General features: G+C 47.3%; 1 protein-coding gene across 2 annotated transcripts; it reads left to right on the plus strand.

Annotated features, from left to right (window-relative positions):
* Positions 1-5,963: 5,963 nt before the first annotated feature.
* Positions 5,964-23,837, plus strand: SPINT1 (serine peptidase inhibitor, Kunitz type 1). Of its 2 annotated transcripts, none has more exons than XM_056492282.1 (11): positions 5,964-6,148; positions 6,268-6,740; positions 14,039-14,190; positions 15,545-15,683; positions 16,394-16,564; positions 17,259-17,285; positions 18,178-18,303; positions 19,190-19,240; positions 20,036-20,206; positions 20,853-20,909; positions 21,933-23,837. In XM_056492282.1, the coding sequence occupies exons 1-11, from the start codon at positions 6,138-6,140 to the stop codon at positions 22,127-22,129; spliced, it is 1,575 nt and encodes a 524-aa protein (XP_056348257.1). In that variant the 5' UTR covers positions 5,964-6,137; the 3' UTR covers positions 22,130-23,837. The 2 variants fall into 2 exon arrangements, with proteins under 2 accessions (XP_056348257.1, XP_056348258.1); XM_056492283.1 differs by having other exon boundaries at positions 5,965-6,121.
* Positions 23,838-26,924: the final 3,087 nt, after the last annotated feature.

Consider the following 26,924-nt stretch of genomic DNA (forward strand, 5'->3'; position numbering starts at 1 on the left):
TCTGAGTAACAGACTCACCCCACAGCCTGTACTCTATCAATAAAGAAGCAAGGGGCACAAGCCTCAGTGCTGCTCCATCAGTGCCATCCTACAGCTGAACAAGATGTTCAGAGGATGATGTCAGAGGCCCTCTCAGGAAAGCTGTAAGCCAAAATGAGGCAGATTACAGGATGTTCATCATACTGCTTTGGCTTATTTCAGCTTAGTCATGAATTTGTCGTAATACGAAGGTGGCAATATAGGAACAAATGTCTACTGATAAAGTAAGCCTCCTCCAGTAATAAACTGTTTTAATCGATGATTAAAGCAAGAAGAAGGAGCAAAACCAGTGCAAGATCAGTCCTTGAGGGTGTGGTAGAAGTTCCTGCAGGCACAGGACTCAGTGCCTCATTCGAGGTAGGGGATATTGTCATCTGGAATGAGGCAGCATCTCCTACGGGTGCACCAGCCACCTGCCAGTGCTGGTAAATGCCAGCTGCCACCAAAAAAGAAGCAGCTTCAAGACTTCCTTCGCAGTGCCACACCCCATCCTGTTCTTTGTTTGCATTACAGCAGATTCATGTGGCCAAAGGGACAGAAATTCATCATTTTGTTTGGACAGAATCTCAGAGATCTCAGGCATGGCTAGGAGATGGAATTTTATTTTCAACCTAGTTATTTCTCCCTATAGCCTCAGGCATACAACCTGGAACAAAATTTCTGGAGTGAGCACACATACTTGGACAACTCAGTCATCTAATCAGACAACCTGTTTTTTCACAAGAGCTGTGCACATGGAAGTAGCAATGGACCTCCTGCTGCAGCTGCTTGTGATTATGTCCTCTGCAAATCTGCATATCATTTATCTTGGTGAATAAAGGGAGTTTAAACAAGGCCGACACATTCAAATTGTTAGACTGAAAGAAACATTGTGCCTCAGTTTCCATGTGTACAACCTGGGGTTGATCCTCCAGGCCCACCCTAAAAGTGAGGTGCCTCTGAAAGGAGGAGAGGATTCAGTACTTTGGAGTTGGACTTTTGTGACTATCTATATTGCCAGAGAAGGCCACCAAACTGAGCATAGGCATCATAGTACCAAACAGCTTTGACATTGATCCAGGCAGCAGAGCATCCAAGGGCATGAGTCAGATCCAGTTACACTCCCCTGTTCTTGAAGCCAGTAATCTCCATCCCACACCTGTGACCTAAGGTGGTGCTTAATAATTCAGCAGGGCCCCAGCTCATGTTTCCACAGAAGCAGGTTGGCCCCTTTCCCTTGAGTCCCAGCCTAGAGAGGAATATTTCCATTCAAGACAGCAGAAGCTACTCTCCACCTGCTTTAGAGAATAATCACTTTCCCTATGGTTGCAAACATGATAGTTAACACAAATTAAACCAGAGAAGCCATTAGGGGTGACTGTATCAATACTACAGTGGCACCACAAGGTAAAGAGGTTCTGCTCCTTCCTGAGAATGGGAATAGGCATGGAAAAAAATGTTGTGCAATAAGACAACGTAGCCAGGACTGGAGATTTAAAAAATCCAGAGTCCTAAGTGAGCAACCCCAGTACACCCAGCATCCTGATGTCCATCATCCACCTTATTTTTCAGTGTCTCCATGGGAGCATGGAAACAAAAAAGGCTGCACCATTGCCCCAGAGTTCTAGCAAGTAGAGGGAAAATGCATTATCTCTCACCCTCAGCTTCTGGAGAATAGGGAAGCAGACAGGGATATGCAGCTCATATAGTCCCCAGCTTTACCTGAGATATACAACCACCTTCCCATCAGCACAGGCTGAGAAGCCTTGTGTTCTTCAGCCAGGTATCAGTGATCAGCCTTACTCCTTTCTCCTTACAGGCTCACCTTTCATAACGCACTGGAAGGGCACTGGAAAGAATAATGACAAGTGGCAGAGGGAAACATTTCCTGATTTGACTGATCAACCCAAAATTGCACTATTTGGCATTATCTCAGAGAATAGAGAGGTCTCAGCAATGAAGAGGTCAGGTGAGCTGGCCTGTCCATCTGTCCTTCCTCTGGCCTCTGCTACTGACAATCAAGTGAAGCATAAAGGCTAATGTCTCATCAGCAGTTCTGAAGGGTAAATGGGAAATAGTTGTACCTACTCCTTTGGCACACCAATTTTCCTTGTCTGTGTCCATCCACAGACATCCTGGAGGCAGCAGGTTGAGTAAGCATCTCCACTGAGGATGAAAACCCCCTTCCCCTTGAATACTTAGGTGAAGCTGACAACATGAATGAGATGTCCAAGTATTTGTTTGGAGATCTTTGAAAACCTGCCATGTTATTTGTTGCTATCCCTCTTGTTTGTTGCTCTCCCTCAGTACTCTGCTGTTTTCCTAGAGGAAGAGGCCTTTCGTACTGATAGAATAATCAGTGTTTTCATGTAGCACAGAAGTTTCAGCAAGTCTTCAAATGGTGGAGTTGGAGAAAAGAAAAGCATTGGCTGAATAGTTGAAGAGGATCTTCCATGTTTTCCAGCCTGCTTTCAACATTTTAGGCTTGCAGAGACTGTATAGTTCTTGCACCAAGAATTTTATTATGACCCAGCCCCCTTGAAAGGGTACCATTCCATTTGCAGGGACTGTACTGCTCACACCTGCAGAGAAATCACCATCTACAAGCTGAGTGGAGAGCAGACTTTCCCAGGAGGCACTGGCAGCTGGTCTGAAGGTGTTGAGAGAAGATTTCTGGAGATGCATTTGCTGTAGGAAGTAATGGAGGAGAGTCTATAGGGAACCCTATACTCAATCCTGTTTTATTCACAGATGCTTTGAAGAACAGATCAAGTTGTCTGTGAGAACTTCAGTGGGAAATACAAGTTCATTATAGTTCCTACAAACTGAAGGTTCTTTGCTTCACATTTCCATACTCATCTCCCTGTAAAAGCCTAGCGTAGACAGCACAAAAATGCAAATACCTTCTTGGTGTAACAGTCTAGACACTCTTTCCACTTCTACCTTTCCCACTGCTTCTGCCCTTAAGGGTTTACCTTGAGCAGCAACATTAAAATAAAAACTAGTGCCATGAAACTGTAGACAAGAACATCCCCAAAGAAACAATATACCCTCACTGTGACTCCCTTCCCCATAGCTACCTCCTTGCAATGGGAACGGCTCCCAGGAGGACTCAGCAGCCTGTCATCCTTTCTCCTGCTTTGTTCCACAGGACCAGGGGTTAGTCATAGCCTGATGAGGTCCCTTCCTGTCTCCTTCCTTTGCCACATCTTTGTGCCGTCACTTGCATCCAGGTCTCACCCCTAAACCACACCAGGAGGTTTAACCTGAGGCAAATACAACAAAACAAGCAAGCAAACCTGTCTGCCAAGGGCTAATTACACATGGAGCGGTTCCCAGGTAAAACACAGCAGAATGGATTGGTCTGCAGCAGCCGGTGGGACAAGCTGCTGTGAGGAAGTCATTGCAGATGGTGATGCCATGGAGCTGGGCTGCACAGCGGGGCAAAGGGGAACCTCAATCAAGTCTTCCTTATTTTTCTGCCTGTTGGAGTCACTTCCTCCTGGAGAGTGAGCATCCAGCTGCCAAAGCTGCTGTGGTCTCAAGAGCAATCAGAAAGAAGGCAGGTGATGGAGGCTCCTGCACTGCATTTGTTACAAGGCATGCATGTCTAAGACCTCTTTTAATCTTAGTCAAATATTAAACTATGGTGTGGCTTACCCCCCTGAGTCATCTCTGGAATAGTTATCACCAGACTGAGAGCAGACACTTCAAAGACAGACAGAAGTTAACAATGACTCACTGCTTCAGGACCCCTTAAAAACACTCCCAAGTTATAAAATCACACACCCTACTTTCCCTTCACACTAACATGAATAATACATGTCTCAGCTGCAGCCGTGGGAATTTATTAATTTTGCATATTTAAAAACTGTGCTACTGTTATTGAATATACTGAATAAAACTAAAGCAACTGTAAAGACAGGGTGAACAGCATAAAACCTTGCAGCAGAACGTAGCACACCCTTCTGATAAGAGTAAAAGCCTTTAAAAACCCCTACTCTAAAGGGTAGGCTTCATCCTCTTATAAAGGGGCTCATCCTTTCATAAGTAGTTTTTTTAAGTGGGGGGAGACACTAGAGATGCCAATCAATCCTCCTAGCTTTGTTTGTAGGAAATTGTAGTTTGTAGGAATTATATTACTTCTATATTGCTTGGCACAAGCAGAAGAGACATCAAGTCCTTCAGATTTGCAGGAAATCTGTGACAGATTTTGTAAAAAAACACTACTGCTGAGGTAATTTAAATTATTACCAGTGAGAGAAAATCACCAAACTGGAGCGTTTAGGCACAATCCTGCCAGTGTGGATATCCAAACAAAGTCACTGGTTTGCCAAGAGGACAACTGCTTCCTGAGCTCCCTGCTCCTGTGTCAGAGAACTGCACTGAGCCTTATCTGGCTCCACACTGAAGGCTTTGAGTATTTATCCAGGAAAAATATTTTCCAGGTTAAACACAAGAGAGACTACCCAGCAGAGCATCTCAGGCAGTGCAGAACAGAAGAAGGAGACCATCTTGTTTCCATTTTTATTTCTCCTGAATATATTTAGATGTCCAAATACAACAAAACAAGCAAGGTAAGCTCCCGCTTTACTGCTTGCATGGTCCGCAGCAAGGTCCAAAAGATCTGGTTTGTAAATGGAGTGGGAGACACCCATGCTGCTTCTGACAAAGATTCATAAAGCCAATGAAGAAAGCAAACAGATATTCATGTTTTCTCCTATCAATTTTCAATGTTTCTTCAATACCTTACCACTAACAGATCAAAGGAATTCCCTTTTCCTAACAGATGTCAACATCAGGCCATAGAAAGTCATGAGAGGTATGGAAAAATAATATCTTCCCACGGTGCTTGTGGCAGCCAGGAGGCAGGAAATATGTCCTAAGGACTCTCAAGAAATCCTGTGAGGATACGCAAGCTGGATCAGAGGTACAGAAAGAAAGAGCAAGAACTGAAATACTGGACACCAGAATGGTCCCTCAAACCACAATGCCAACTGCTGTTTGATACATAGATGCTGCTCACCACCTCTTTCCGAAGACATACCATGAAATGCCATCTCAGATTTGATGTTGTTATTTTAAGTGATGGAATATTTCATTATAAAAAATGTCCAAGCAAATCACCAACACTCCCAGCTTTCCTAAGGACAATGACAGAGGGATAAGAGCACTTTGCCCAGGGGTTTTAGGACTGTTTACAAACAGTTTACAGAGGGGGTGTGTATGTGTTGAACTGAGGAATTTGACCGTGAATCTGCAAGTGTAGAAGCACTGAGTGGAAAAATACATGGACAGGCAGCCTTTGCATTTCCGTGGCCCCAAACAGCACCATCCTGCAAGGCAAGGGCACTGCAAATAGACCAGAGCTAACCTTTATGAGACTGAGGAGAACAATGAAGTGTTGCTTATGAATAGGAAGTGATTACTTAACATTTTCCCTGCTGTGGTAGCAGGGGTCCTGCCACTGAGGCAGCCTCCAAGTATGATCCCAAGAGGTTTGACTAAAAAAAAAAAAAAAAAAAAAAAAATTACTGTGTCCCAAGAGCAGGAAATTAATTATTTCGGGATGCCTGCATTGAGCACAAAACCTCTTGCAGCAGCACCGGCGGTGGGCACTGTAGACAGGGCTGCAAGGCTGACTCATTTGGGTTAGCGAGACGCTAATGATGCTAATGGTGCTCCGTGCCAGTGACCACACCGGAGCACAAGGGCGACTGCCACAGGACACAGACCGCCCTCTTCTCGGCTTTCAGTGCCTTCGGAGCATCCCTCGCACGGGGATGAAGCTGGCACCCAGCAGGTGGGACGCTCTTCTCGAGTGGCTCCTCGCACCTGCGGAAGCGAGAGAATCGCTCCCGGCTCCGCTCCAAAGGGAGTAAAAGATCGTATCAGCTCGTCTCTCCTCCCCTTCCTCTTACGCAATTCAGCATGCAAGGGAGTGACTTGATTTTTTTCTTTCCCACTCTCCCAGGGAGTTAGTTTTCACTTCCTGTGCTGCCGAGCCTTTGTCTCCTGGCCGCGGCTGGAGGCGCACCTGGCGAAGGCGCGGGGGGCGGCGGGGACACCCCGCTCCCGGCAGCGGCTCCGGCGGCAGCGCCAGGTGGGGCTGGCGGCACATGGGGACGAGGTGCGGGGTCAGGGGACACACCTGAGCTGCCGGGGGCGAGCCGGAGTCCAGAGCGCAGCCGGCTCGGCACGCACTCGAACAGTCCTTCTTAGCTGCGTATGCCTTCTCCCTTCCTCTAGGAAAGGACTGAAGTCTCCAGACAGCGAGGATCGGGGCGCCAAGATGGCCAGGAGGAGTCCGGCTCCGTGGTTTGTGCCCTGGGTGTGCTTGGTGCTGGTGCTGGACTTGGGCGAAGGGCAGAAGGAAAAGCCCTTCGGTGAGATGTGCCTGGAGGACTTCACGGCCGGGCTGCCGGACTGGGTGCTGGACACAGACGCCTCCGTCCAGAATGGAGCCACCTTCTTGTCGTCCCCCATGGTGCATCGGAGCAGGGACTGCATGAGAGCCTGCTGTAAGGACCCTGCCTGTAACCTGGCTCTCGTGGAGCAGGGCCCGGCCTCGGAGGAGGACCACATCAGGGGCTGCTTCCTCCTCAATTGCCTCTATGAGAAGAATTTCGTCTGCAGGTTTGCTAGGAAGATCGGCTTCGTCAACTTCTTGAAGAAGGACGTGTACGATTCCTACCTGGCAATGCAGAATCACAGACCTAGTGGTAAGGTGCCCTAGTGGATCCCTGCAAACCGAGTCTGCGAGAGCATTAGTGGTTACTTGGTGCCAGCTCCTCTGGCCATCAAATAATGGTGCTTCTGTGTTTTCTTCTGCCACAAAGTTTTTCCCAAACCACAATACTAAATTTTAATATTTTATGCCTCAGTTTACCTGTTAGTAAATGAATAGGGAATCTCTCTTTAACCTGTTTGAAGCAGGTGGAGTGCGTGATCACCAAAGTCAGAGTTTTTGCTCCTTGACGATGTAGACAACAAGGTTTTATTTTTCCTCTCTCTTCCTCTGGGCCTTTGAGGTTGGAAAGTGAAATCTTTTAAAAATCTACACATCACCAAGTTTTAAAGGGCTGCATTAATCTCTTAATTGCTCGGGCTGAAAGCAAGATGCAATCCACTTACCTTTATTTAACAGCAGCCTGGATAGTGAGGCGTGTCAGTGTTGCTCTGCTTGTTGGGGCTGGTCACTGCTGCTGGGAGAGGAGTGGCTGGGGGAGGCTAGTTATAAAATTGCCCCTTTGGAGGTGGGTTTCTCCTCTCCAATCCCTGTTTTCCTGCTCTAAAAGATTACACCTGGACACAGAGAGACAGGTGGAAAATGATCTAATTTGAAGCTGGCCACCTGCTATCTCTGAAGAATTGCTGTGTGCTCAGAAACACTAAGAAACACAGCAGTTCCTCCTTTTGCCCCCTCCTTCTGTGTTATGGTTGAAGCCTAAGGAGGCTGGAATGTTTCTAGCCTGGCTGGGTCTTTGGCAGCCATAGCCAGTTTATCATTTGTTGATCCCTGGGCAGGGCTTTCAGGGGATATCTCTATGGGTGATCCTCCCCACACCCCCTCCCAGCCCATCTGTGGGAGGGAAAAAGGATGTGTGGAGATGGCAAGGAGAGCATGAATGATGATGTGAGCTGAACAGATCTTTGATCTTCTGCTGGGATGTGGGAGCCTGAGGCCTTGTGGGTGCTGGAGATGGGAGATGGCCCCAAACTCCACAATGACCACTTCTCTATCCTGAGCAGCAGTGTGAGGGGTTTGGAGCAGGGCACAGCTTCTTGGAAGCAGCCCTTGGGTGTTGCTGGCTTTAGCAGCAGTGCAGCAGAAGTGGTCCTGCTGGTCCTCTGTTCCTGCTTGTGGCTTCCTACTGGATTTTAGGGACTTTTGGTAAAAGTGTCTCACTCTTTCAGTAGTTCTCCCACATCTCCGTTCCAGGCTCAAAGGCCTTTTCACAGGAGCTGCAGCTAGGAACTGAAGGCCACATTCCCAAGACTGGAGGTGGCATGCTGGCAGTATCTCAACTCCTGTATGCTTTGTTGTAGGAGGAAAAGGGAATGCATCATCTCCAATACATCCTGATTTCATAAGATTAGATTAAAATACAATGTACTAACTGTTGAGCAATTCAGCCTCTACCTCTGTGGAGCAGTGCCTCATACAAGGAGACTGCAAGCCCCTCGTCTCTTGGCTGGTCCCAGAGTCTGGCATTCCATATGTGTGGATCTTTAGAAAGTGTCCCAGGGTCACTCCCAGTGTCTGGACCTCTCTGTGTGACCATGTTTGCTAAAATATGGCACCGAGCTGCAGCACCTCAAACACCAATACGCAGTTGCTGTCTTGCAGTCCATCCCTAGTGCTCCTTTCACGGCTCCTGGGATGGCTGAGGTGGAGCAGGAAGACCCAGGAGGGCTCATCAGTGAGAAGTGAAAAGCACTCCAGAAATGCAGTTCAGGTTACTCTGCCCGGGGGTGCCTCTCCTCACTCACCTGGGGCTTGTGCCCCGGCTGCTGTGGGTGCAGGAAGGGCTCGGTCCCTTCTGCAGCCCTGTCTGACCTTTGGAGGGTGCTGGTGCCAGGCAGGGCTCCAGCTGCACTGACAGAGGCTGGGTAGCTCACTGCTGTGTGTGTGGGTCAGGCTGCAATGTTCGTGCTGGGCTTTGATGGGAAATGCGTTCCCCTCCTCGCTGAAGTTTTTAGGCATTGTCTTTGATACCAAAAGCTCTCTGAATCACCTTGAATGAGACTGGAGGGCTAGCAAGGGAAAGAGACCAAGGGATTTATCTTACTGGAGAAATAGCTAGTCCTCCTCCCCACACCAGTTGATGAGACACTCAAGAATGCAGATGCTCGTTTTGATTCAGATACAAACCAATAAAATCCAAACCAAAACCCCAGCCCCCTCCAGCCATGATGCTGGAATTGGGTCCTTGCAGGACCTGTCTGGACAGGAAGGTGGATGCCTGGCTGTCACTGAGGGGGAAAAGGGGAAGGAGCCTCTGGGCACTGAGTGTGTCCACCTGGCAGCAGGAGGAAGCTCTACAGCATTTTTGCTTCTGGACCTCTTAGGGATGCCTGAAGAGGCCAGGTGAAACAAGTGTTAAAGGAAGCTGTTCTCAGCATGTCAGGTCTTCCTCCCAAAATCCAGGTTTTGGACTAGAGACAAAACTGTAGTTTTCCTGCTGTTGTGCTGTATCAGTGCTAAAATGTGAAGTTTTGTGACTACTCTGGATTCCAGGTTACTGTCAGCCCCCTGATTGTGGCCCTAAGGGTCTGCAGGAAGCTTATCTGCTGCTATATCATGCATTCCTTTCCTGTACTGCTGCTGTCCTAGATAAGAATTGAGTGCATGTTTTTTCTAGTGAATAATGAAATATCCAGTTAGTGATCCCACTGATCATTAAACAAAAAAGTCACAACTTATAAGATCCACACTACTGCTACTACAGAGAGCAGACCTGTTGAATTAAGAGTTTTTTATATGTTTAGAAGGAGACTAGGTAACACTTGAAAGAGAGCACACAGCTGGGGGCTGCTGAATGGGAAAATTTAATCTTAGAGTATTTCTGGAGCCTGATGGAAGTAGCTGAAAGCAGGGAGAACATACTCTTGCAGTGCTCTTGCTCTTGTTCAAGCACCCACAGTGAGACTGTTGGCAAGTGAACACAGGGACAGGGGTACCTGCTCTAACCCACTGTGGCCATCCTTACAGTGTTATGACTTCAGAAAAACCTGTGGGTACAGGCAGCAATGATTACAGCTGAAATCTGGGTTCTGCACATCTTCTGAATATATTTTCAGTAGTTTGCAGAGCAAGAGCTTCTGAGTTCTTTGTAAGCTGGTGACAACAGCTTGGCACTGTCTCTGGCCTGTTTCAGCTAACATACAGCCTGAAGTCTCTGATGTTATTGTCAAAAGGCATGATCTTAAATGATTCCTGAGCCTGAACTTTGGTGCGAGTTTTCTGCCTGGCTCATCCGGGAGGGGCAGGCTCACCATGCACTTTATTGGTTATAATGGAGCCCAGTGTTTAAGTAACTAGCCCAGCTTATTCTGGTCTAGGCAAACCAGTTTTGGGTGTGAAACTGGAAAATAACCTCTCTGAACCTTTGTCCATTTCTTGAACTGAACCTTTTGTGGTTGTTGTGAAATGCTCAGTGACACTCTCCTCCTCCTGTTGAATCCAGGGCTTGTGAGTGGGAGATGGGAAGTGCTTGGGAATCACAGGGTTCTGCTCCTGCCCCACCATGGAGGGAGATTTGCAGACTAAAACTTTGGTAATGCATTCCTAAAGGAGAGCTCCCCAAGGGTGAAGCTCATCCCTCCTCAAATGTTTGGTCCCATGCTGGTTTCCATTCTGTGGGCAGCTAAAATGAGCAGCACTGGAACTGGGACAGGTCCCCCTTTGGCTGATGCTGTTGAGCCCTGAGCCAGCTGCTCATCCTTAAGCTCAGGCCAGGAGATGGGAAGTTGCACAGTCAGCACCCACAGCACAGATTCAGGGGCTAATGTGTACTGGAAGGGTCCTGGAGGACCAGCTGGTCCAGCTCCCTGCTCGGAGTGGGCAATGAGGGGCTTCCACTCTGCTTGCTGTGAAATTGGTGTTTGTCATGAGCTTTTACTGTAGTGGCTACATCATGTCCTGTCTCCAGAACTCCAGTCTCCTCAAAGAGACTAGAGGTACAAACCAACCTTTACTAAAATGGCAGAAGTACCTGTGGGAAAATCTCTCCCTCTGCCTGCTAAAGCAAATAGGACTGGTTTCCCACACTCGGAGGAAGGATGACAGCAGCATCTTACATTATTCTGCAGATATAATCCACTCAGTCATACTGTATTGGTTTTGAGAGGTTAAGGTGTCCTGCTGTGTGCACCATTTACAAACCACTACAGAAACCTCTAGAAACTGATGCTGAGAGCTGCTTTTCTGTGCATGAGTTTACAGAAAACTGTATGGCTTTACCATGACTGTATTTGCTGCCCAGTCAGGGTGAAGCCCTAAAGTAAGAGCCTGTATTCTCTTTCTCCAGGCACTGCATTGCATTGCCTTGCTTCCTTCTCTCTCTTGCCACCTCAGGCAAATTAATACTGTGACAGCAGTGTCACCTTTCATTACCTCTGCCCATGGAAATGGAGAGTTTTCTAGTGTGCCTGGGTGAGGAAGCTGTTCACTTTTGAATTACTTCCCTGGAAGCAATGCAGGAGCAGAACTTCAGCATTTTTGAGAAGAGTCACACTGCTGCCCACCTGCTTTTGCAGCAGACAGGCTCTGCTAGCTTCTGACACTTGAAATCTCCAAGGTCCTGTGTCTCATGGGTGCTGGAATTTGGGTGGCCTCATTTTTGGCCTGGTCAGTGGCTTTGAGCAGTGGCTTTTGTCCCCAGTGAGATTTTCCCTTCCTGGTGCTTCAGGGTCCCCAGTGCAAGGCACATTTGTCTCCTTTGCAAGTTGCTTCTGCACAGGCAGTCAGCAGTGGGCTGTAAGGGCCCCTCAGTCACCACGAGAAAGCTCTCCAGCTTTTGCTAGTGACAGCCTCAAATCATTCTGAGGGATTTTTAGGCATTGCTTTGTAGTCTCAGCTACTCAGGGTGTATCTGCATGAGCTCTGGAATGGAGGAAATCTGGTTTTCTGTAGATCTCAAAGGCAAAAGCCAGAATCTGAGTTCGCAAAGTAAAGAAGCCTCCAAACTGTGAGCTTTGCAAGTACATTCTGCCATGGGATTTCAATGGTGCTTGCAGGTTTGCATAGCAAGGTCCCTAGTGGGGTCTCTCCCCCCACTTAGATACTTACTTTTGAAACTCTTTAGAAATTTATTATCTTTTAAATTCCTGTTCCCCAATCAATTTTGGTTCAGGTTAACTCATTAGAGATGAAGCCACACCAACCACTGACTGCATGAGCTTTTAAACAAGAAGAAATTTTTTTTTGAGTGAAAATCAGGGACTCAGGTGTGAATACACTATGAGTAGTAAAGCTTTTTTTAAGCAATTTGGATATTCTCTATCAAGCATTCCTCTGGAATCATAGAGAAAAGATACATCCCCTACTGATGTGTTATATAAATGGGAATGGAAATTGTCACTGATGGTGTGACTCCAGGAGTATGTTTCACAGTAAAGAGCATGCCACAGACAGCATCAAAAAGCTTTAACCTCCCTGTTAATTACAGAGTTTTACAGCAGAAACTTCCCATGGTCAAAAGAGCATTATAGCAAAGGTGACTTTCGTTTTTCATGCAGACTTTCAGAATAAAACAGAGGAGCCTCCATTGTACAAGCATTTGTGGATACTCTGGCTTGGTCAGCACTTGGTTCTGAAGCTCAGGTGTAAAACAACCATGTTTCCAGGGAAGGTTTCATACAGTCAGCGTGGCAGAAATACTCCAAAGCCTCTGAACTTTCAGGCATCCTAAGGAGAAAAGGGATAGGCATGAAAAACAAGTCCTTAATTTCTAGTGAGCATTACTCCTTGGCAGTCACCACGAATAAAGAAATACTCTTGACTTTTCTTCTGGATGTGAGGAGAGTCAGTAAATTTGGCTAATCAGAGATGAGAACTGGAGAAGCTGCTGACCCATTGAATAGAACTGAGCTTTTACTTGATCATGCAACCCGCAACCCAAAGTAACTGGATATTTGGCCTGCAATTTTTTGTTTAAAGTGTACACGCTTAAAAATGTCAAGGAAAAACATGATTTGGAGTCATGAGTTAAGGATCAGGCTCTGTGTTGTTGAAAAACTGGTCTTTTCCTTGTGCAATTGCACCCACCTACTGGGCTCACCCTGGCAGGACGGTGGCAGGGAGTAGGCTGCCTTTGTCCCTGCCAGGCTCCTGGTGTTTGCCTAGCAGGAATGGCAGGAATGTGTCCCCTTTGCAGAGCTTGCAGTGGTGTGTGCAAGGTGACAAAAGAACTGAGTGGCCTGTTTTGATGTCAGGTTTGTTTGTACATATGCCTTGTGTTGAATGTCCCTTCAGTAGACTGCAGTAAGAGTCAGCAGCTGGGATATGAATCCAGATACACAGGATTCAAACAGGAAATTAGGAGCTAGTCTGCAACAGTGAAAATAATCAGCTAATGGAGTAATTTTCTGAGGGGTTTGGGCACTAATCCTCTCCTTCAGTCTCAGTGGATAGCAGTGTAATGGCCGAGTGATTTCTATCTAGCTCATAAGTGGTGGCTGGCGCCTTTACAAACGACTCAGGCTGAGCTGGAACACTGAGTTTGCACTTGGTACAGGAGCTAGCAGGTGGAGCTTTATGGGCTGAGCTGTGCACAAAGCCTGCCATAGAGACGTTCAGGCCAAAAGGAGTTATGAGTCAGGCTCAGTGGTGTCATTGGACAGGCTGTTCTTGCTGGCACAGGCAGGGATCAATTTTCATCTCTTGTACTTGCAGTCTGGAAAAGATTAATAGATTGTGGAAGTTGCTGGTAAGCTAATCCACGGAACAGTACAAAAATAACAATCTCATGAATGGTGTTTTTGTGCTGTTTTAAAGGGATGTAGGTCAGAGAGAGGGGTGGAAGATGAGTTGGAAAGTCCCACATTTTGTAGCTCTGGCTAAATACTCTAACATGTTAGTGTTAGAGGTAGTGGTAGGGATGATGAGAGTGACTTCCACATTCTTCATCAGGCCATTTCCCTAAGTGAAGGGCAGACATTGCTCTGTGCTGTTCTGTGAGGATGTGGTCCCACTCTCAGAAGCACAATGTCTGTAGCCACAGAGCCGCCCCCTTATGGGGTTTCCTGTGGACAGAAGTGCCCAGGGAGCCAGCTGGCTCAAAGAGACTGCCATAGTGGGTTGTAGACTCACTAAATTAGTGAGGGCAGTAATAACAGTACTGATTGCCTGTTGCTTGCTCAGGCTACAAGGAGCACAGCTGAATAAAAGTGTTTTCCTTCCAGCAGTTGGAGTCTGGGTTGATTTAGCCTTGTCTTCCCTTATCTTCCTGTAAAGGAGACAAGGACTGGACCCTTCAGCCTCTTACCCAAGCTTTGTTCTACATTTCTTCTGCAGATGACCACCCTCCAATAGCCCGTGCTGTCAAGGACATGAGGGTACAGCCGGGGGAGCCAGTGATGCTGAGAGGCACGGAGAGCACGGATGACCACGGGATAGTCAGCTATGAGTGGAAACAGATCCTTGGCGACCCCTCTGCAGAGATGAAGGTAGGGAGCTGCAGGGAACAAGCAGCTTGCTCAGTGGCACCTGTGGTCTGCCACAGGTTGGTCAATCAGAGCCCTGATTTAAAGGTCACCTTGTCCTTCCCTCTTCAAGCCAGCCCACCCAGGAGTCCTGTTCCCAAAACCTATGGAGCACTCTTTGTGGTTGCCCTCCTTCTCTCAACACTACTTAGAAGTGTCATTTTTGGTCTCATTAGGTCTCAGGCTCCCTGCACAGGATGCTGTCACAAGCCTTCCTGAGCAACACCTGACCTGCTTGGGTGGGAGCAGCTGGGAGGGCAGAGCTTCCCTTCAAGAGCTGCCTCTGGTCCTAAGATCCTGTAGTTCAGTGAAAGGGCCTTCTCTTTGTTCTACTCTGTCCACTTCAGTGCATTTCCTCTTCTGTCTCTGAACAATCCAGTCTTAGGCTCTCTTTCTGTTCTCCTGGGGCTTTCCTGGACTTTACCTCTCTTTTTTATCTGAGCTGGAGCAGAACTTATGACTCCTGTCTGGATCCAAGATCTCTGGGGTGTGAACACTGCCTATTTGCTGAATTGTGGCTTTAGAAGGACAAATTATTTCTTTTAAATTTCTGCAAAATGCTTTGAAAAGCCATGGAGCTGGTATGGAGTTCTTGTGGCACCTTTTGGAAGAATTAGCAAATGAGTACCTCAGGCCCACAGCTGATTTTGAACATCAGCAGTGACAAACTCCAGAGTGCCAAGGGGTCTGTGTAATTCAGCAAGTGCTTCTTTCCTTTTGCCTTTGCTTCACCAAAGCAACTTCTGTGAAAGGGGAGTGGGAGGTCCCCTAATGTAATGCTGTATTAACTACATAAAAATTATATATGGTGAGGCTGTGTTCTATTGAAACCTTATCAAAACCAGAGATAGCATGGAAATGAAGGTCCAATTCTGTTGTAAATATAGAAGAAAAGTTTGTGTCAATAATATAGTAGCTTTCTCTTCTGACAAAATAGTTAAATACAGCTACCTTATTCTTTGTATACAAAGTGAATGATTCATAATAGGTTTTAAGTTTTAAAAAGTAAAATACAAACTACAGGTATTTCTGTCCTCTCCAAGGAGTTTTATTTTCTTTTGTGTTTTCACAATGCCCCAAAACATGAAATATCTAATTATGTTTGTGTTACTTGTTCTCTCCATTCCAGTTGGGTACCAGTCCATGGGTTTGGGGGGATTGTCTAGCACTGAGACATTTTTCATTTCAGACATCTGCTTGAAGATTTCCATCCAAGTTCCTTTCTCCCTAATGCAGGAACATGGACCTTCCCTAGGTTCAACCATTTCTTCCTTAGAAGTACTTTTCTCCTATATAAGCCTCTCTTTTGCATTCTCAGAAGCACGAAGGAGATCAGGTAGAAATCTCCAACCTCCAGGTGGGGACTTACGTCTTCCAGCTCACTGTCACAGACACTGCACAGCAGCAAGACTTCACCAACATCACCATCATGGTGTTGAGCTCTGAGCAGACAGAAGGTGAGCCTTGCTGTCTGCAAGTCATTAAATGTGTCCCTGGATATTTATTTCTTTGAAGGCTTTGTTTAATGATGACAGTGTTCAGCATTATATGTGTATTAGGAGTAAGGAGATCTTGTACAAATGGTTGACTAGTTGCTAAGCAGGGGATCCTCAGGTACCATAAAAATATAAGAGCAGCCATGTCAAATGATGCTAAAGGTCTGACCAAAGTCCAGTATACTGCATTCAACAGTGGGCAGGGGTTGGTACTTTTGAAGGAGTGCAAGAACATGACATGCTATCAGTAAATCTCTACTACGCTTAACTAATCCCCAAGGATTTTGCAGCTGGGAGATTTTTTTAAGCAGAAGATGGTTGTCTTTGTGTTCAGTAACCATGTATGAATCTCTTTTTGACCTCATGTAATCTTTGAAAAGCAGCAGCCTCCTGAAGCAAGGAGTTTTACAGCTTGACTATGTGCTATGTGGAGATGCAGCTCCTTTTGTTTTATGGATGTGGCACCTTCTAATTTGATTTTGTGACCCTCCCTTTCATATAAAATAATTCATTCCATGATTCCCTACTCTCCTTTTCCATGTTGGTCATGATTTTATAAACCTTTCAGACATGTCCTTTGGAAGGTTTTGTTTCCCTTCACATATACAAAACAGAAAGTCTTCCAAAGGGCTTACCTAACCCAGACCCTTTGCTGTTAACTTTCTTGGTAGAGCACTGTTTGACTCCAAAGAAGGTGGGTTGGTGTCGGGGATCCTTTCCACGCTGGTTCTACAACCCCAGCCTGCAGCAGTGTGAGGAGTTCATTTTTGGTGGCTGCAAGCCCAACAAGAATAACTACTTACGGGAAGAGGAGTGTGAGCTTGCCTGCAAGAATGTCAGAGGTGAGTCCTTCAGAAATCCAGCCCACTCTTTCTCATAGGATTGGGATGACCCTATGGGCAAGTACTGCAGCCTCTTGGCTGACACCTGGTTAGAGCCCACTAAGCTGAGGAGACTGGGCTAATTATGGATGGGCAGTCATTGCCTTAAGCTGCCAAAGTATCTGATCCAGCTCCTAAAGCACTGGACAGTGTCCCTGGTATTCCTCTGGATGCAGGAGCCCTCACCAAATCTTTGTGTCACATCTGAAACCAAAATTCAGAGAGCAGTGTTGTACAGCTAGGGGCCAGAAGTACTTCATTCACAAAATGAAATTTAGCTCCCTCCTTGGCACCCTCAAGCCACTGAGAGCAATTTAGTGCTGCTCAGATAAATGGGATGAGCCTCTGCTAGGCCCATTGCAGTGCACAGCTTAAGAAGGAGGTTAAAAGCCTTGGAAAAAAAGGACAATTTGGAAATGGTCTAGCTTGTGGTGGGAGGTTCCCCAGTGCTCCTCCAGACCTGCCTCACATAGGTACAACTGATCTGGATCTCTGCGTGCTGGGCATCCATATTTCACCTCTGTAATCCAGGGCCTCCTTCCAGAAAATGTGCTCTTCTCATGTGATACATGAAGGCAATATGAAGCTGCTGTTAAGCTGACAAAATGCTGTGGTGGTAAATTTATTTTTTTTTATTTTCCCCTTGTCCCTTCAGGTTCTGTTGGTGGGCGACAACAGCCAGGTGAGTCTCCTGTGGGGCAGTGAAATCCTACTGCAAGCTTGGGCTGAGTGTCTCACGTCCATTCCTGTGGCTTTTGATTAGGACTCAGTGTGGAAAGTGGGGCACTGGAGACTAATTTCTTTACTAAGCCTTTCACTTTCATGTCACAGCATAATTTAGGTTGGGGATTACCTCTAGAGGTCATCTGATCCAACCCACTACTGAAAGCAGCTTTGAGTCACACTAAGTTGCTCAGCACTGTATCTGGTTCAGATTTGGGTATCTCTGAAAAAGGAGATTTTACACTTTGTCTGGTCAAACTGTGCCAGTGTTTGATGACCCTCATAATTTTTTTTCCTTATATTGAATTGCTTTCCCTTGTTGCAACTCCTGTCTGTTGCTGCTCATCTTATTACTCTGCTCCAAAATGAATTTCTCTTCTATAATCTCTGTCTTCTCCTCATGCTGGGTCTTGTGCTCCAGGATCTTGCTGAGATTTACTCTAGTATGCCAATGTTTTTTATCACTGGGCACGGTACTCAGCACTTGGGACCACCCCTAGAGCAAAGAGGTTTGAAGCTCTTGCAGCCCAGTGTGCAGGTTTCAGTTTGACTTCCCAAATTAAACTGCTTGGGCGGTGTCTCCATATTCTTCCCAAGTAGCTCATTCTTGCTTCCACCTGCTATGTACTTCTTTCTGAGAGGAAACACAGCTATTTTCAGAGCAATGTTTCCTTTATAAATAGGATTTTTTTTTTCTTTTTTAGTCTAGGGTGGCACTGAGGAGAGACCTTTACCAATCTGCCTTGTTTCTTGTTTGCCAGCCCTATCAGCAGCTTTTAAGTCCTTCATAAAGCATCTGGCAGGGAGAAACAATGAATTTTAATGAGCTATCTGAACTGTTTCTGATGCAGTATGCAATGGGAACTGCCAGGCCCCTTTCTTCAGATGCAAGGATGGTTGCTGCATTGATGCCTATCTGGAGTGTGATGAAACTCCTGACTGTGCTGATGAATCGGATGAGATGTACTGTGAACGATGTAAGTACTTTAAATTCTGCCTCAGACAGCTTTGCCATCTGCCCAGGAATGGGTCCAATATAACTTACAGGTGCTGAATCAATACTTTTTGGTGTCTTCTATTCTTGTCTCCTGACCCGACCTGGCATTATCTCTTTCCACAGTTTTATGTTTGCAGGTTCTGCCATTTCCTGTGTCTGCTGACTGCACGAGATGACCTTCCTTCTGTGACGCTTCCTGCCTCTTAAATACGCTTTGACTCTCTTCTCTGCACCTATCTGTAAGAGTTCAGGCCTGTCTTGCTCTCCCCTTTCAGTATTTTCCTTGCTGAATGACCTTACCTTCTCTCTTAAGTTGGGAAATGGGGAAGGAAACCACTGTTTCTCCAAGTCTGTCCAGTGGCACAGTCCCCTTAATATCTTATGCTAATATAAATGGTCTCTCCTCCCTTCTTCCATCCCTCCTCACCTCTTCTGAATTCCCATAAACTCTTTCCTATGTGTGGGTATTTTGTTGCCTTTTTTAGATTTGCAAGCCTATAATTGTTTTCTCTTGCCCTCTCTTATATTCTGCACTAGTGCTCTTTTATATTTCTTAAAACCTGGAGTGACTTTTCCTATACTTCTTGATGGAAAACAAAAATAAAAGTGCAGCCTTTGTTTTCCTTATTTTTGTCTCTGTATCTGTGGATTGGAAATTGGGAAGAGTTTTTTACTACATTTTATTTTTCCCCATGTTCCTCTCATAGCTTTGAGATACATAAGAATATCAAATGATACCTCCCTTCCTCTGGCTTCTGATAGCAAAGGAATGTGCAGGAAAACTCTGTCTGCTCCTGTCTGCATGGACAGAGGCATTATTTTTCAACTGGTGAGAGAAGTTTTAACATGAAATGTTTCCCTTGCAGATGCTCGTGAGTTCAATAGACTGCAGAAAATCAATGTCACACATAAGCAAGGTATGTACCATCCAGAGCACCTAAACTGACTTCTGCCAGCTTTTTGGTTTTTTCTTCAGTTTGTTGTTCCATGGTAAAACTGCCTCCCTCTGTAAATCCAAAACCAGGTGTAGCATCTGGATAGTGCCTGTATTGAAAATGAGCAAAGGCCTGTTCTCTGACCTTGAGGACAGCTGTTGACAGCAGGCTTTCACTCTCCTGCCTAAACTTTTTCCATCCAGGTAGGTCATTTGCTTGCTGGAGACAGTACCTGCCCTGTGCAAAACCCTGCAGCACTTTTTTTTTTTTTTTTTTTTTTTTTTATGTAGTGCAAACCAAAGAGTGGGGGACACAGCAATGTCTGTGCTCAGTCCCATATCTTTGCCTTGTTTTTGAACTGTGGACAGTGGATCTATCACTGGGTTAAAAGAGTATATTCCAGATCACTTAAATGCAGCTCGGTTGTAGAGGAGACCTGAGTTGATCTGTGGTTTTTGTGTGTCCAGACTCTTCATGTTTCCTTCTGCCTCCCAGAGAGGACAGGTCATTTCCACAGGGAGTGAATCCAGGGTTTACCATGACTGCACACTCTGATATTCCTTTTCCTACTTGCTAGTGGATTTATAGCAGGTGCCAGCTCACCTTGGCATTGCCAATTTGACCAGCTGGCAACTGAGCAGTGGGGACCTGAAAGCCACAGTTCTGGCTATGGATTTCCTCTGCCGTGCTGCTTATGCTCTTTTGTTGTGAGCAGAAAATTTTGCTGCTCTGGGAAGACACTGCTTGGGCTAAAGCACCTCTGCCTTGCTTTGCCAGGCCACTGTGTGGACTTGCCTGATACTGGACAGTGCACTGAGAGCATCCCCCGCTGGTACTATAACCCATTCCTGGAGAAATGTGACCCCTTCACCTACGGGGGCTGTGGTGGCAACAGCAACAACTTTGAGCAAGAGGAGGAGTGCATGAAATCCTGTTCAGGCATCACAAGTAAGCACACATGAGGGCTGGAGTTTTACTGATCAGGCTGGGAAAACCACTCCAGATAAAGTTCTGTGGTCTCAAAGAGGCAGTGCCTCCAAAGAGGAGCTGTCAGTCAAAGCTGCTCTGCTGCCAAACCCTGGCCATGACCCATAGCATGGCCTATGGGGAATACTGCATCTACAGCATCTTCCTGCAATGCAGCCTGTCATTTCACAGAGCTGGAAAGTATTTTGGGTGCTGTGTTGAAAAAGAGACAAAGGAGGATGACAAAACTAACCAGAGAGGATCTAACCTCCTCACTTGGCCCCAGTTCTCCCCAAGTGAGGGGAGAAACTGAGAAAATCCTCAATGACCCATACTAGCCTGAAGTTTTAAATAAAAAAGAGAAAGGGTTACACTGTATACTTGGTAGGTATTGCTTTGGAGGCCAACAGGAAGAATTCTGCCAAACTATATCTGTTAAGAGGCAGAGTACCTCCCTCAGCTGGGCCTGGCAGCCTCCCTGAGAGCTCAGTGCAGAGGCTGTGGAGGAGGGATGCTGTGTGCCTTCAGTCACTTCAGAGCACTGCAGATATGCTCCTCAGAAACCTGCCTTATTCCTTGTTCCCAACCTTCTTTGTAAACCTTCTTTCCCCCCATGTTCCCAATTCAGAAGCGGATGTCATTGGCCGAAGATGGGAATCATTTGAGTCCCAGACTGCTATGTTAAGTGAGTAACCATGTTCCCAACCAGTCTTTCTTGTTGCTTTTCCTTGTCCTGAAAAATGCATTGTCTTTCCTTGCAAAGAGTAGCCCTCTCTCCCACACCTCCTTTGGAGCTGGGGGCAGTGTGTGATTTGGGGGATGCTGGCAGTGGCAGGAGGTGCTTCTGTGCACTGTGCAGCTGTGGTCCATTTCTTCCTGTGTCTGTGACTTGGTAGCTCATACAGAGAGCCCTGTTTTTCTTTCCATCACTTGCATGAATATTCCACTTCCAACATCGAAAACTTGGAAGTAAAACTCTTCCTAAGGGCCAGTTTCACATAAGGACTACTAACTTCTGCAAGAAAGCTCTCTCAAGTGGTTATGTGAATAATATCAAGACTGTGGGGAAATGTGATGACCCTGAAAAAGCCCTACACTATTGAAATACAAATTCTTTAAAAAATGTCACATGAAGGTTATTTTTCTTAAATCCTAGAGATTGATTTAATCTTTAAATTCACACCATCTCTCAAATGTTTGACTGTCTCCACTGATGATGCAGGGGTTTGGTTGATGGGAGAACAAGTGCTCACACCACTGCCAAAAGTATTTTCCCACAAACTCCACCTATCCTCCATAGCTCACTCCCCCAGTGCTGTCCCAGCCAGGAGGTGCTTTCTGTGACCACCCTTTGGTGACCTCCCTGTTGAAGTATGACACAAGGCTGCTGTTGCAGAAGAATTTGATATTGCTGGGGTTATCAAATGGCTAAGCCTGCCAAGGTCACAGAACAGCCTTTAGAGGGCGTGGTGCATCTGGGAAATGATGGGAAATATCATCTGGGAGAGACAGGCTGGCTGTGCCACGCACTTGCCATCTTTCTTCTTTGCTGGTTGTGCAGTGACCACCCTGCTCTCGTGCCAGCTGCTGCCTCTTCTCTTTGCCAGCACAACTTCTGCAGCATATTTTGTGCTTGCTTCATCCTGGCCACTCCTGCTGGATCAGATTTGTGGAGCATCCCTCCTAACATGTCCGTGTATTCCTGCAGGTGCCTTTGAGGTAGTGATTGCTGTGCTCCTGGGGATCTGCATCATGGTGGTCCTGGTGTTCATTGGCTACTTCTTCCTGAAGAAAAGGAACAAGAGCAGCCGCCGCCGCCAGCCTCCCACTGCTACCAACTCAACCCTGTCCACCACAGAGGACACCGAGCGTCTGTTCTACAGCAGTGCCACCAAGCCAGTCTGACCTACAGCCCCTCTCTCCAGCTCAGCACTGGGGCACTCCCCAAAGCTTCTGGAGGTCTGTTTTTAGACACAGGTCTGTGCCTGAAGGACTCGTTCTCTGTGAAGACATTTGGAGCATCAGGCCAAGATTTAACTGTGATTTGGCAGTACTAGTATTTGTGATTGTCTAGGCTAAATGGCTGCTCTGGAAAGTCAGGAACTGGGAGCAGTCTGTTGCTCTCAGACATCCATCTGTTCCTAACCTCAAACAATCCGGTGAAACTCTGAATTACATCTTTCTTCCTGCTCAAACCTGGAGCACAACTTTGCTCAACTTCCTGAAGGAGCCTGGAACTGGATCTGTGTAGCATTTTTGTTGGTGGATGGTGCAAGCTCACCAGAAGCAGCAATTTGTTTTCAGTGCTACTTTCTGACACTTAACCTTGTATTTTCCTCCCCTTCTCCCAGTCCTTTGCAAGGTACCCTGCCTTGAAGCAGTCTGCCTGGTTGTGGAGCATCTCTTGAGGTCTGTAAGATTCACATAACCATTCAGACCTGATCCAAGGGCTCTGTGACACTCCTGTTTTGCACATGGACAGAAACAGAAATACCTGCTTAAGTTACTAGGCTTTGTTTTTTAACAAAAAAACACACCTAGACTTTTTTTCTGGGTGGCTGCTGTGTTTCAGTCTCATGTGCATAGTACATGTTCACCATTTTCCTCTCTGTGAATTCCCCTGGTTGCTTTCCCAGTGTTCAGTCTGAACCCAAACATATTGAGAAAATATCTATTTATTCTCACATGAAGTAAACGTCCATACTTTTCCTGCTGATTGTGCAGGAAAGCTGCAGCTTTGATTTTACTGCATGTTCCTCTGGGCACACAGCCTGACCTGAGTCCCTGGCACCTCCCAGAGCACAACAGGAGTGGGCTGGATACCACTAGCTAATGTCTGCAGGATTCCTGCTCCTTCTGGCATCCTCCTGATGCAAGGTGAGCCCAGCCCAGCTCCAGGAGGTCCAAAGCTCATCTCTGGCCCCAAGGCAGCATGTGAAATCCCTACTTTGGCAATGTCCTGGTCCCAGTCCTGGTCCTGGATGTTCCCCTGTAGTCCATTTGAAATGAGGTGCTTCCGAGCTCTGTCCTGCAGCATCTGCTGGTCCAGGCTTGTACCTCAGTGAGCTGAGGATTTCTGTTGAGGCAGAAGAAGCTATTTGTGAAGGGCCTGATGTGCCAGCTGTGGGGCTGGCACCAATCCCTAAGCATCCCATGCCTGCTGCTCTTGGAAAACTGCTGTGAAGAGAGAGAAAACGTGTGTGTGTGTGTGTGTGTGTGTAAAAAGCATAAATCTATGTACAGACTTCAGTTCAGGAGCTGGGACTCTTTCAGGGCTAAGGGCAGAGTGGTTCTGGAATGCTCTGGTGAAGCCATTCCCAGCTCAGGACATGGCTCTGGTCCTCCCAAGGCAGTGGCAGGAGAGCTGCCTCCTTGGGCTGATGCCTTGGCTGAAGGGAAAGGAGCTGCTGGCAATCTTGACTGCATGCCTGTCCCCATCACAGACATCTGCCTCAGCATTCCTGGGTCAGATTCCCCCTTTTGTGATCTCTCTCATATCATTTCCATCTCTATGTTTTTCCCACAGCCTACCACAGCCTTAGCAATAAACCTAATGTTTTGATTTATTTTTTTGTGTACTTACTCTGATAATAAAAAGGAGATGTTTGTCTTATCTGGCTTGGGAGTGGTGTCTGAGGAGCAATGACCTGCAGAGGGGGCAGGTATTTTCCCATGCCTGCTATCTCACCCTTTCATCTGCCCCACTGTGCTGTCTCAGGAGAGCTGCTGCAGCAGCGGTCCCATGGGCTGGGGAGGGCTGGAAGTGGGGGATGCAACATCTGTGGATAGCTGAAGAGGAAACTACTGCATGAGGTGTTCTGGGAGAAAGATTACTACCCACTAAGTCACCCAGAGAGCAAGGCAGGGTGTAACCTGAAACTGGGCTCCAGCTGGTCAGACTGGTTTGGGCTTTGGGTCTGAAACCAAAAGCAGACACTGCTCTTCAAACAGGAGTTGCTCTAAGTGTGTCTTCAGGCTGGTGATCGCTCAAGAACTGCCATGTAAAGTCAGCTAAATGTGACTGGCTAATTGGCAGCGGGTTTGTGTGGCAACCAGGTGGAGCTGCCCTGCACCACTGACCTCTGAGTGCTGCTGGCAGCAGGAGCTCTTTGTCCTGCACTGCTCTGGGCTGTGGGCTTTGCTCTGTCACGGCCATCCTGCCATCTCCATCTCCTTACAGCTCTGAGTGCAGACATTACCCCTCCTGTCCCCTGAAGCGCTGCTGCAGGAGCAGCTCTGCAGAGCCCAGCTCAGCCGGCCCGATGGAGTCACCCAGCTGTAACCCCTGGAGTGCCCCCTGGAACCAGGACTGCTTCTCTGGACAGTCTCCAGGGAGAGGCAGGCCCGTGCTTTGCAGTGTCTCTCACTTACACGTCACCTTTGTGTCCCCTGGGGTGAGCACAGCCCTGCTGGAGGCTGCAGGTCCGGCCCTCCCCTGTCCTGGGCCCCAGCCCCGAGCCCCTCCTGACACAATGGCTGCTGCTTCCCAGGAAATCTCAGCTCTTGGGAATTTTCAGATAGGAGCAGGAGCCCAGAATTTGAAACTTTGCAAGGTGAGAATCCCACTGCTCAGGGGTCAGCTGGGCAGTCTTAGTGCCCAAGCAAAGCTGAGCTGCCCCATTGCAGTGGCTGTGTGGGACAGGAGCACATCCTCCATGTTCCCCAGCTGCCAGGAACAGCTGTGAGGAGCTGCTGGTTCAGGGCAGGGCTGCTCCTGCTGTGGAGCTCCTGCTGCATTCCCACAGCTGCTCTGTGCTGCAGCAGGCTCTGAGGTCTGGACCTGCCCCTTGTCCTTGCAGTGTGCACAGACAATGCCTGTTTTCCAAAGGGTTGTTTGCAATCCTCGAGAGCCAGGCTCCTGCCAGGCCCCAGGAGCTGCTGGGTCACTGAGGAGAAACTACTGCCCCTCTGCATTGTCCAGTCCTCCCACTAATGGTGTCCCCCCCTGCAGAAGGATAGCCATGGAACCTCTCTGCCCTTCCTGGCCAGCAAAGCTGTTTAGTCACCTTGCTTTGACTATCAGGAAGAAGGATTTGCCTGAGCTTTTGGCTGAAATGATCCCAGCAGGCTGGAGGGGACCTCTCAGGGTTTGTGTGGCTTGCTGGCCTGGATGCAGGAAGCATTAGCTCAGTTAAACATCATGTGTCTCTGGCTTCCCCAGGGCACCAGGGCTCTGCAAACAAATGCAGCAGCTGTCCTGATGCAACCAGGGATGGCTCCACAGTGGCAGGCCAGGATACTGTTCCACACACAGAAGCCACAGGGGTGAAACTTTCTGATAAGTTTCTTTAGCCCTCAGGGCCTAATTTATTGCCTAAGGAAGAAATTGTTTTTGAGACCAAACTGTTCATTCTGGTTATAAAGAAGAGCCCTAGAACTGGAGGAAAGAAGGAAGAGTTTTTTGTGCAAGTACTGCATAATGTAAAGGCAGATCTTGAATCTCATTTCTGCCCACCTTACTTCAAGCATTAGGAATGACCAGACTTGCTCCTACTGCAGTGTGCTTTGAGCTCCTGAATGGCACACATGTAGATTTGAAGTCTAGTCCATGCTTACCATGTGGTAAGCAAACCTTGCTCACTAAAACAGCACTTGTGTGAGAAATAGCCTGTGAAAACTTCCCAGATGGCCTTTTTTTATTTTTCCTTTTGTCTTTGGTTATCAAGCACAGAACTGCATGTTATTGTAACAGCTTGAGTCACAGAGAAATAGAGTCACCTCTAGAAGTTCTTGCACTCTGACCTCTTCTGCAGCCCCCAACAGGGCATGGAGGAACCTTTCTACAAGGAAACCTGGCTGACCAGGAGGTGTTTCCTGGGCAAGGTGCCACATGAGGCGTGACAGAGTTTGTGTGGCCCTTATTCAATAGCTGCCTCTCCAAGATGTCCTCATCTGTGTTGGGAGTTTTGAAACTAACCATCTGTTCCTGTAACAGCTTTAGAAGATTTTGCAGAGGCCACCCAACGTTTAATTACCATCTTCTCCAAATTGCCCAGAGCCAGCCTACATGGGAACATACACAAGATGTCAGTGAGCAGCTGATGGGAGAGGCAGAGGCAGAGGAGCCCTGCTGGAGCCTGCCAGGTGCTCTGATAGGAAGGGACTTTTTGCACAAGTCTCAGTGCATACAAAGAGCCTGTGTCTTTGTTCTCTGCCCTGACACACCTGACCCACATGAGGGCTGCTTCGGGATTGTTAAAAAATAGTTGTGAGCAGTTGAAGCAAAACATCAGTCCAGAAATTTGATCTGCTGGGACTCCCCCAGTCAGAAACTCTTCTTTAAATGAAACGACAGTGTCCCTCTCAGGTAGGCATTGTGGGATCCCTTCCCTCCCTCAGCTGCATCCCAGGGGCCCCAATACTCCTGCCTCTGACAGGCTCTGGGCTGCACTGCTGCGTTTTTCGTTCACTGGGGGATATTGTTCAGCCAGAGCAGCTGCCCAGGGTGGTTTGCCAGCTCCTTTTGAGATGTCCACAAGAGGGGGCAGCAGTATCTCTGTATCCCTCTTGGTGTTGCCTTGGACACTGTGCTGTCAAAGCAGCAGGGATGTGGAGCACTGCTGGAGTTGGTGCTGAGGTGTGAGATGGGAGCCTCTGTGAGGTCCTGTTCCCTTCCTCCCCATTTATATTAAGGTCTAATGTTATGGTCTCAAAGCATCACATCCACCTGCAAGACAGGTGGTAAAACCTTCAGAAGAGC

This window comes from Oenanthe melanoleuca, chromosome 5 (assembly GCF_029582105.1).
Source record: "Oenanthe melanoleuca isolate GR-GAL-2019-014 chromosome 5, OMel1.0, whole genome shotgun sequence".
NCBI classification, from domain to species: Eukaryota; Metazoa; Chordata; class Aves; order Passeriformes; family Muscicapidae; genus Oenanthe; species Oenanthe melanoleuca.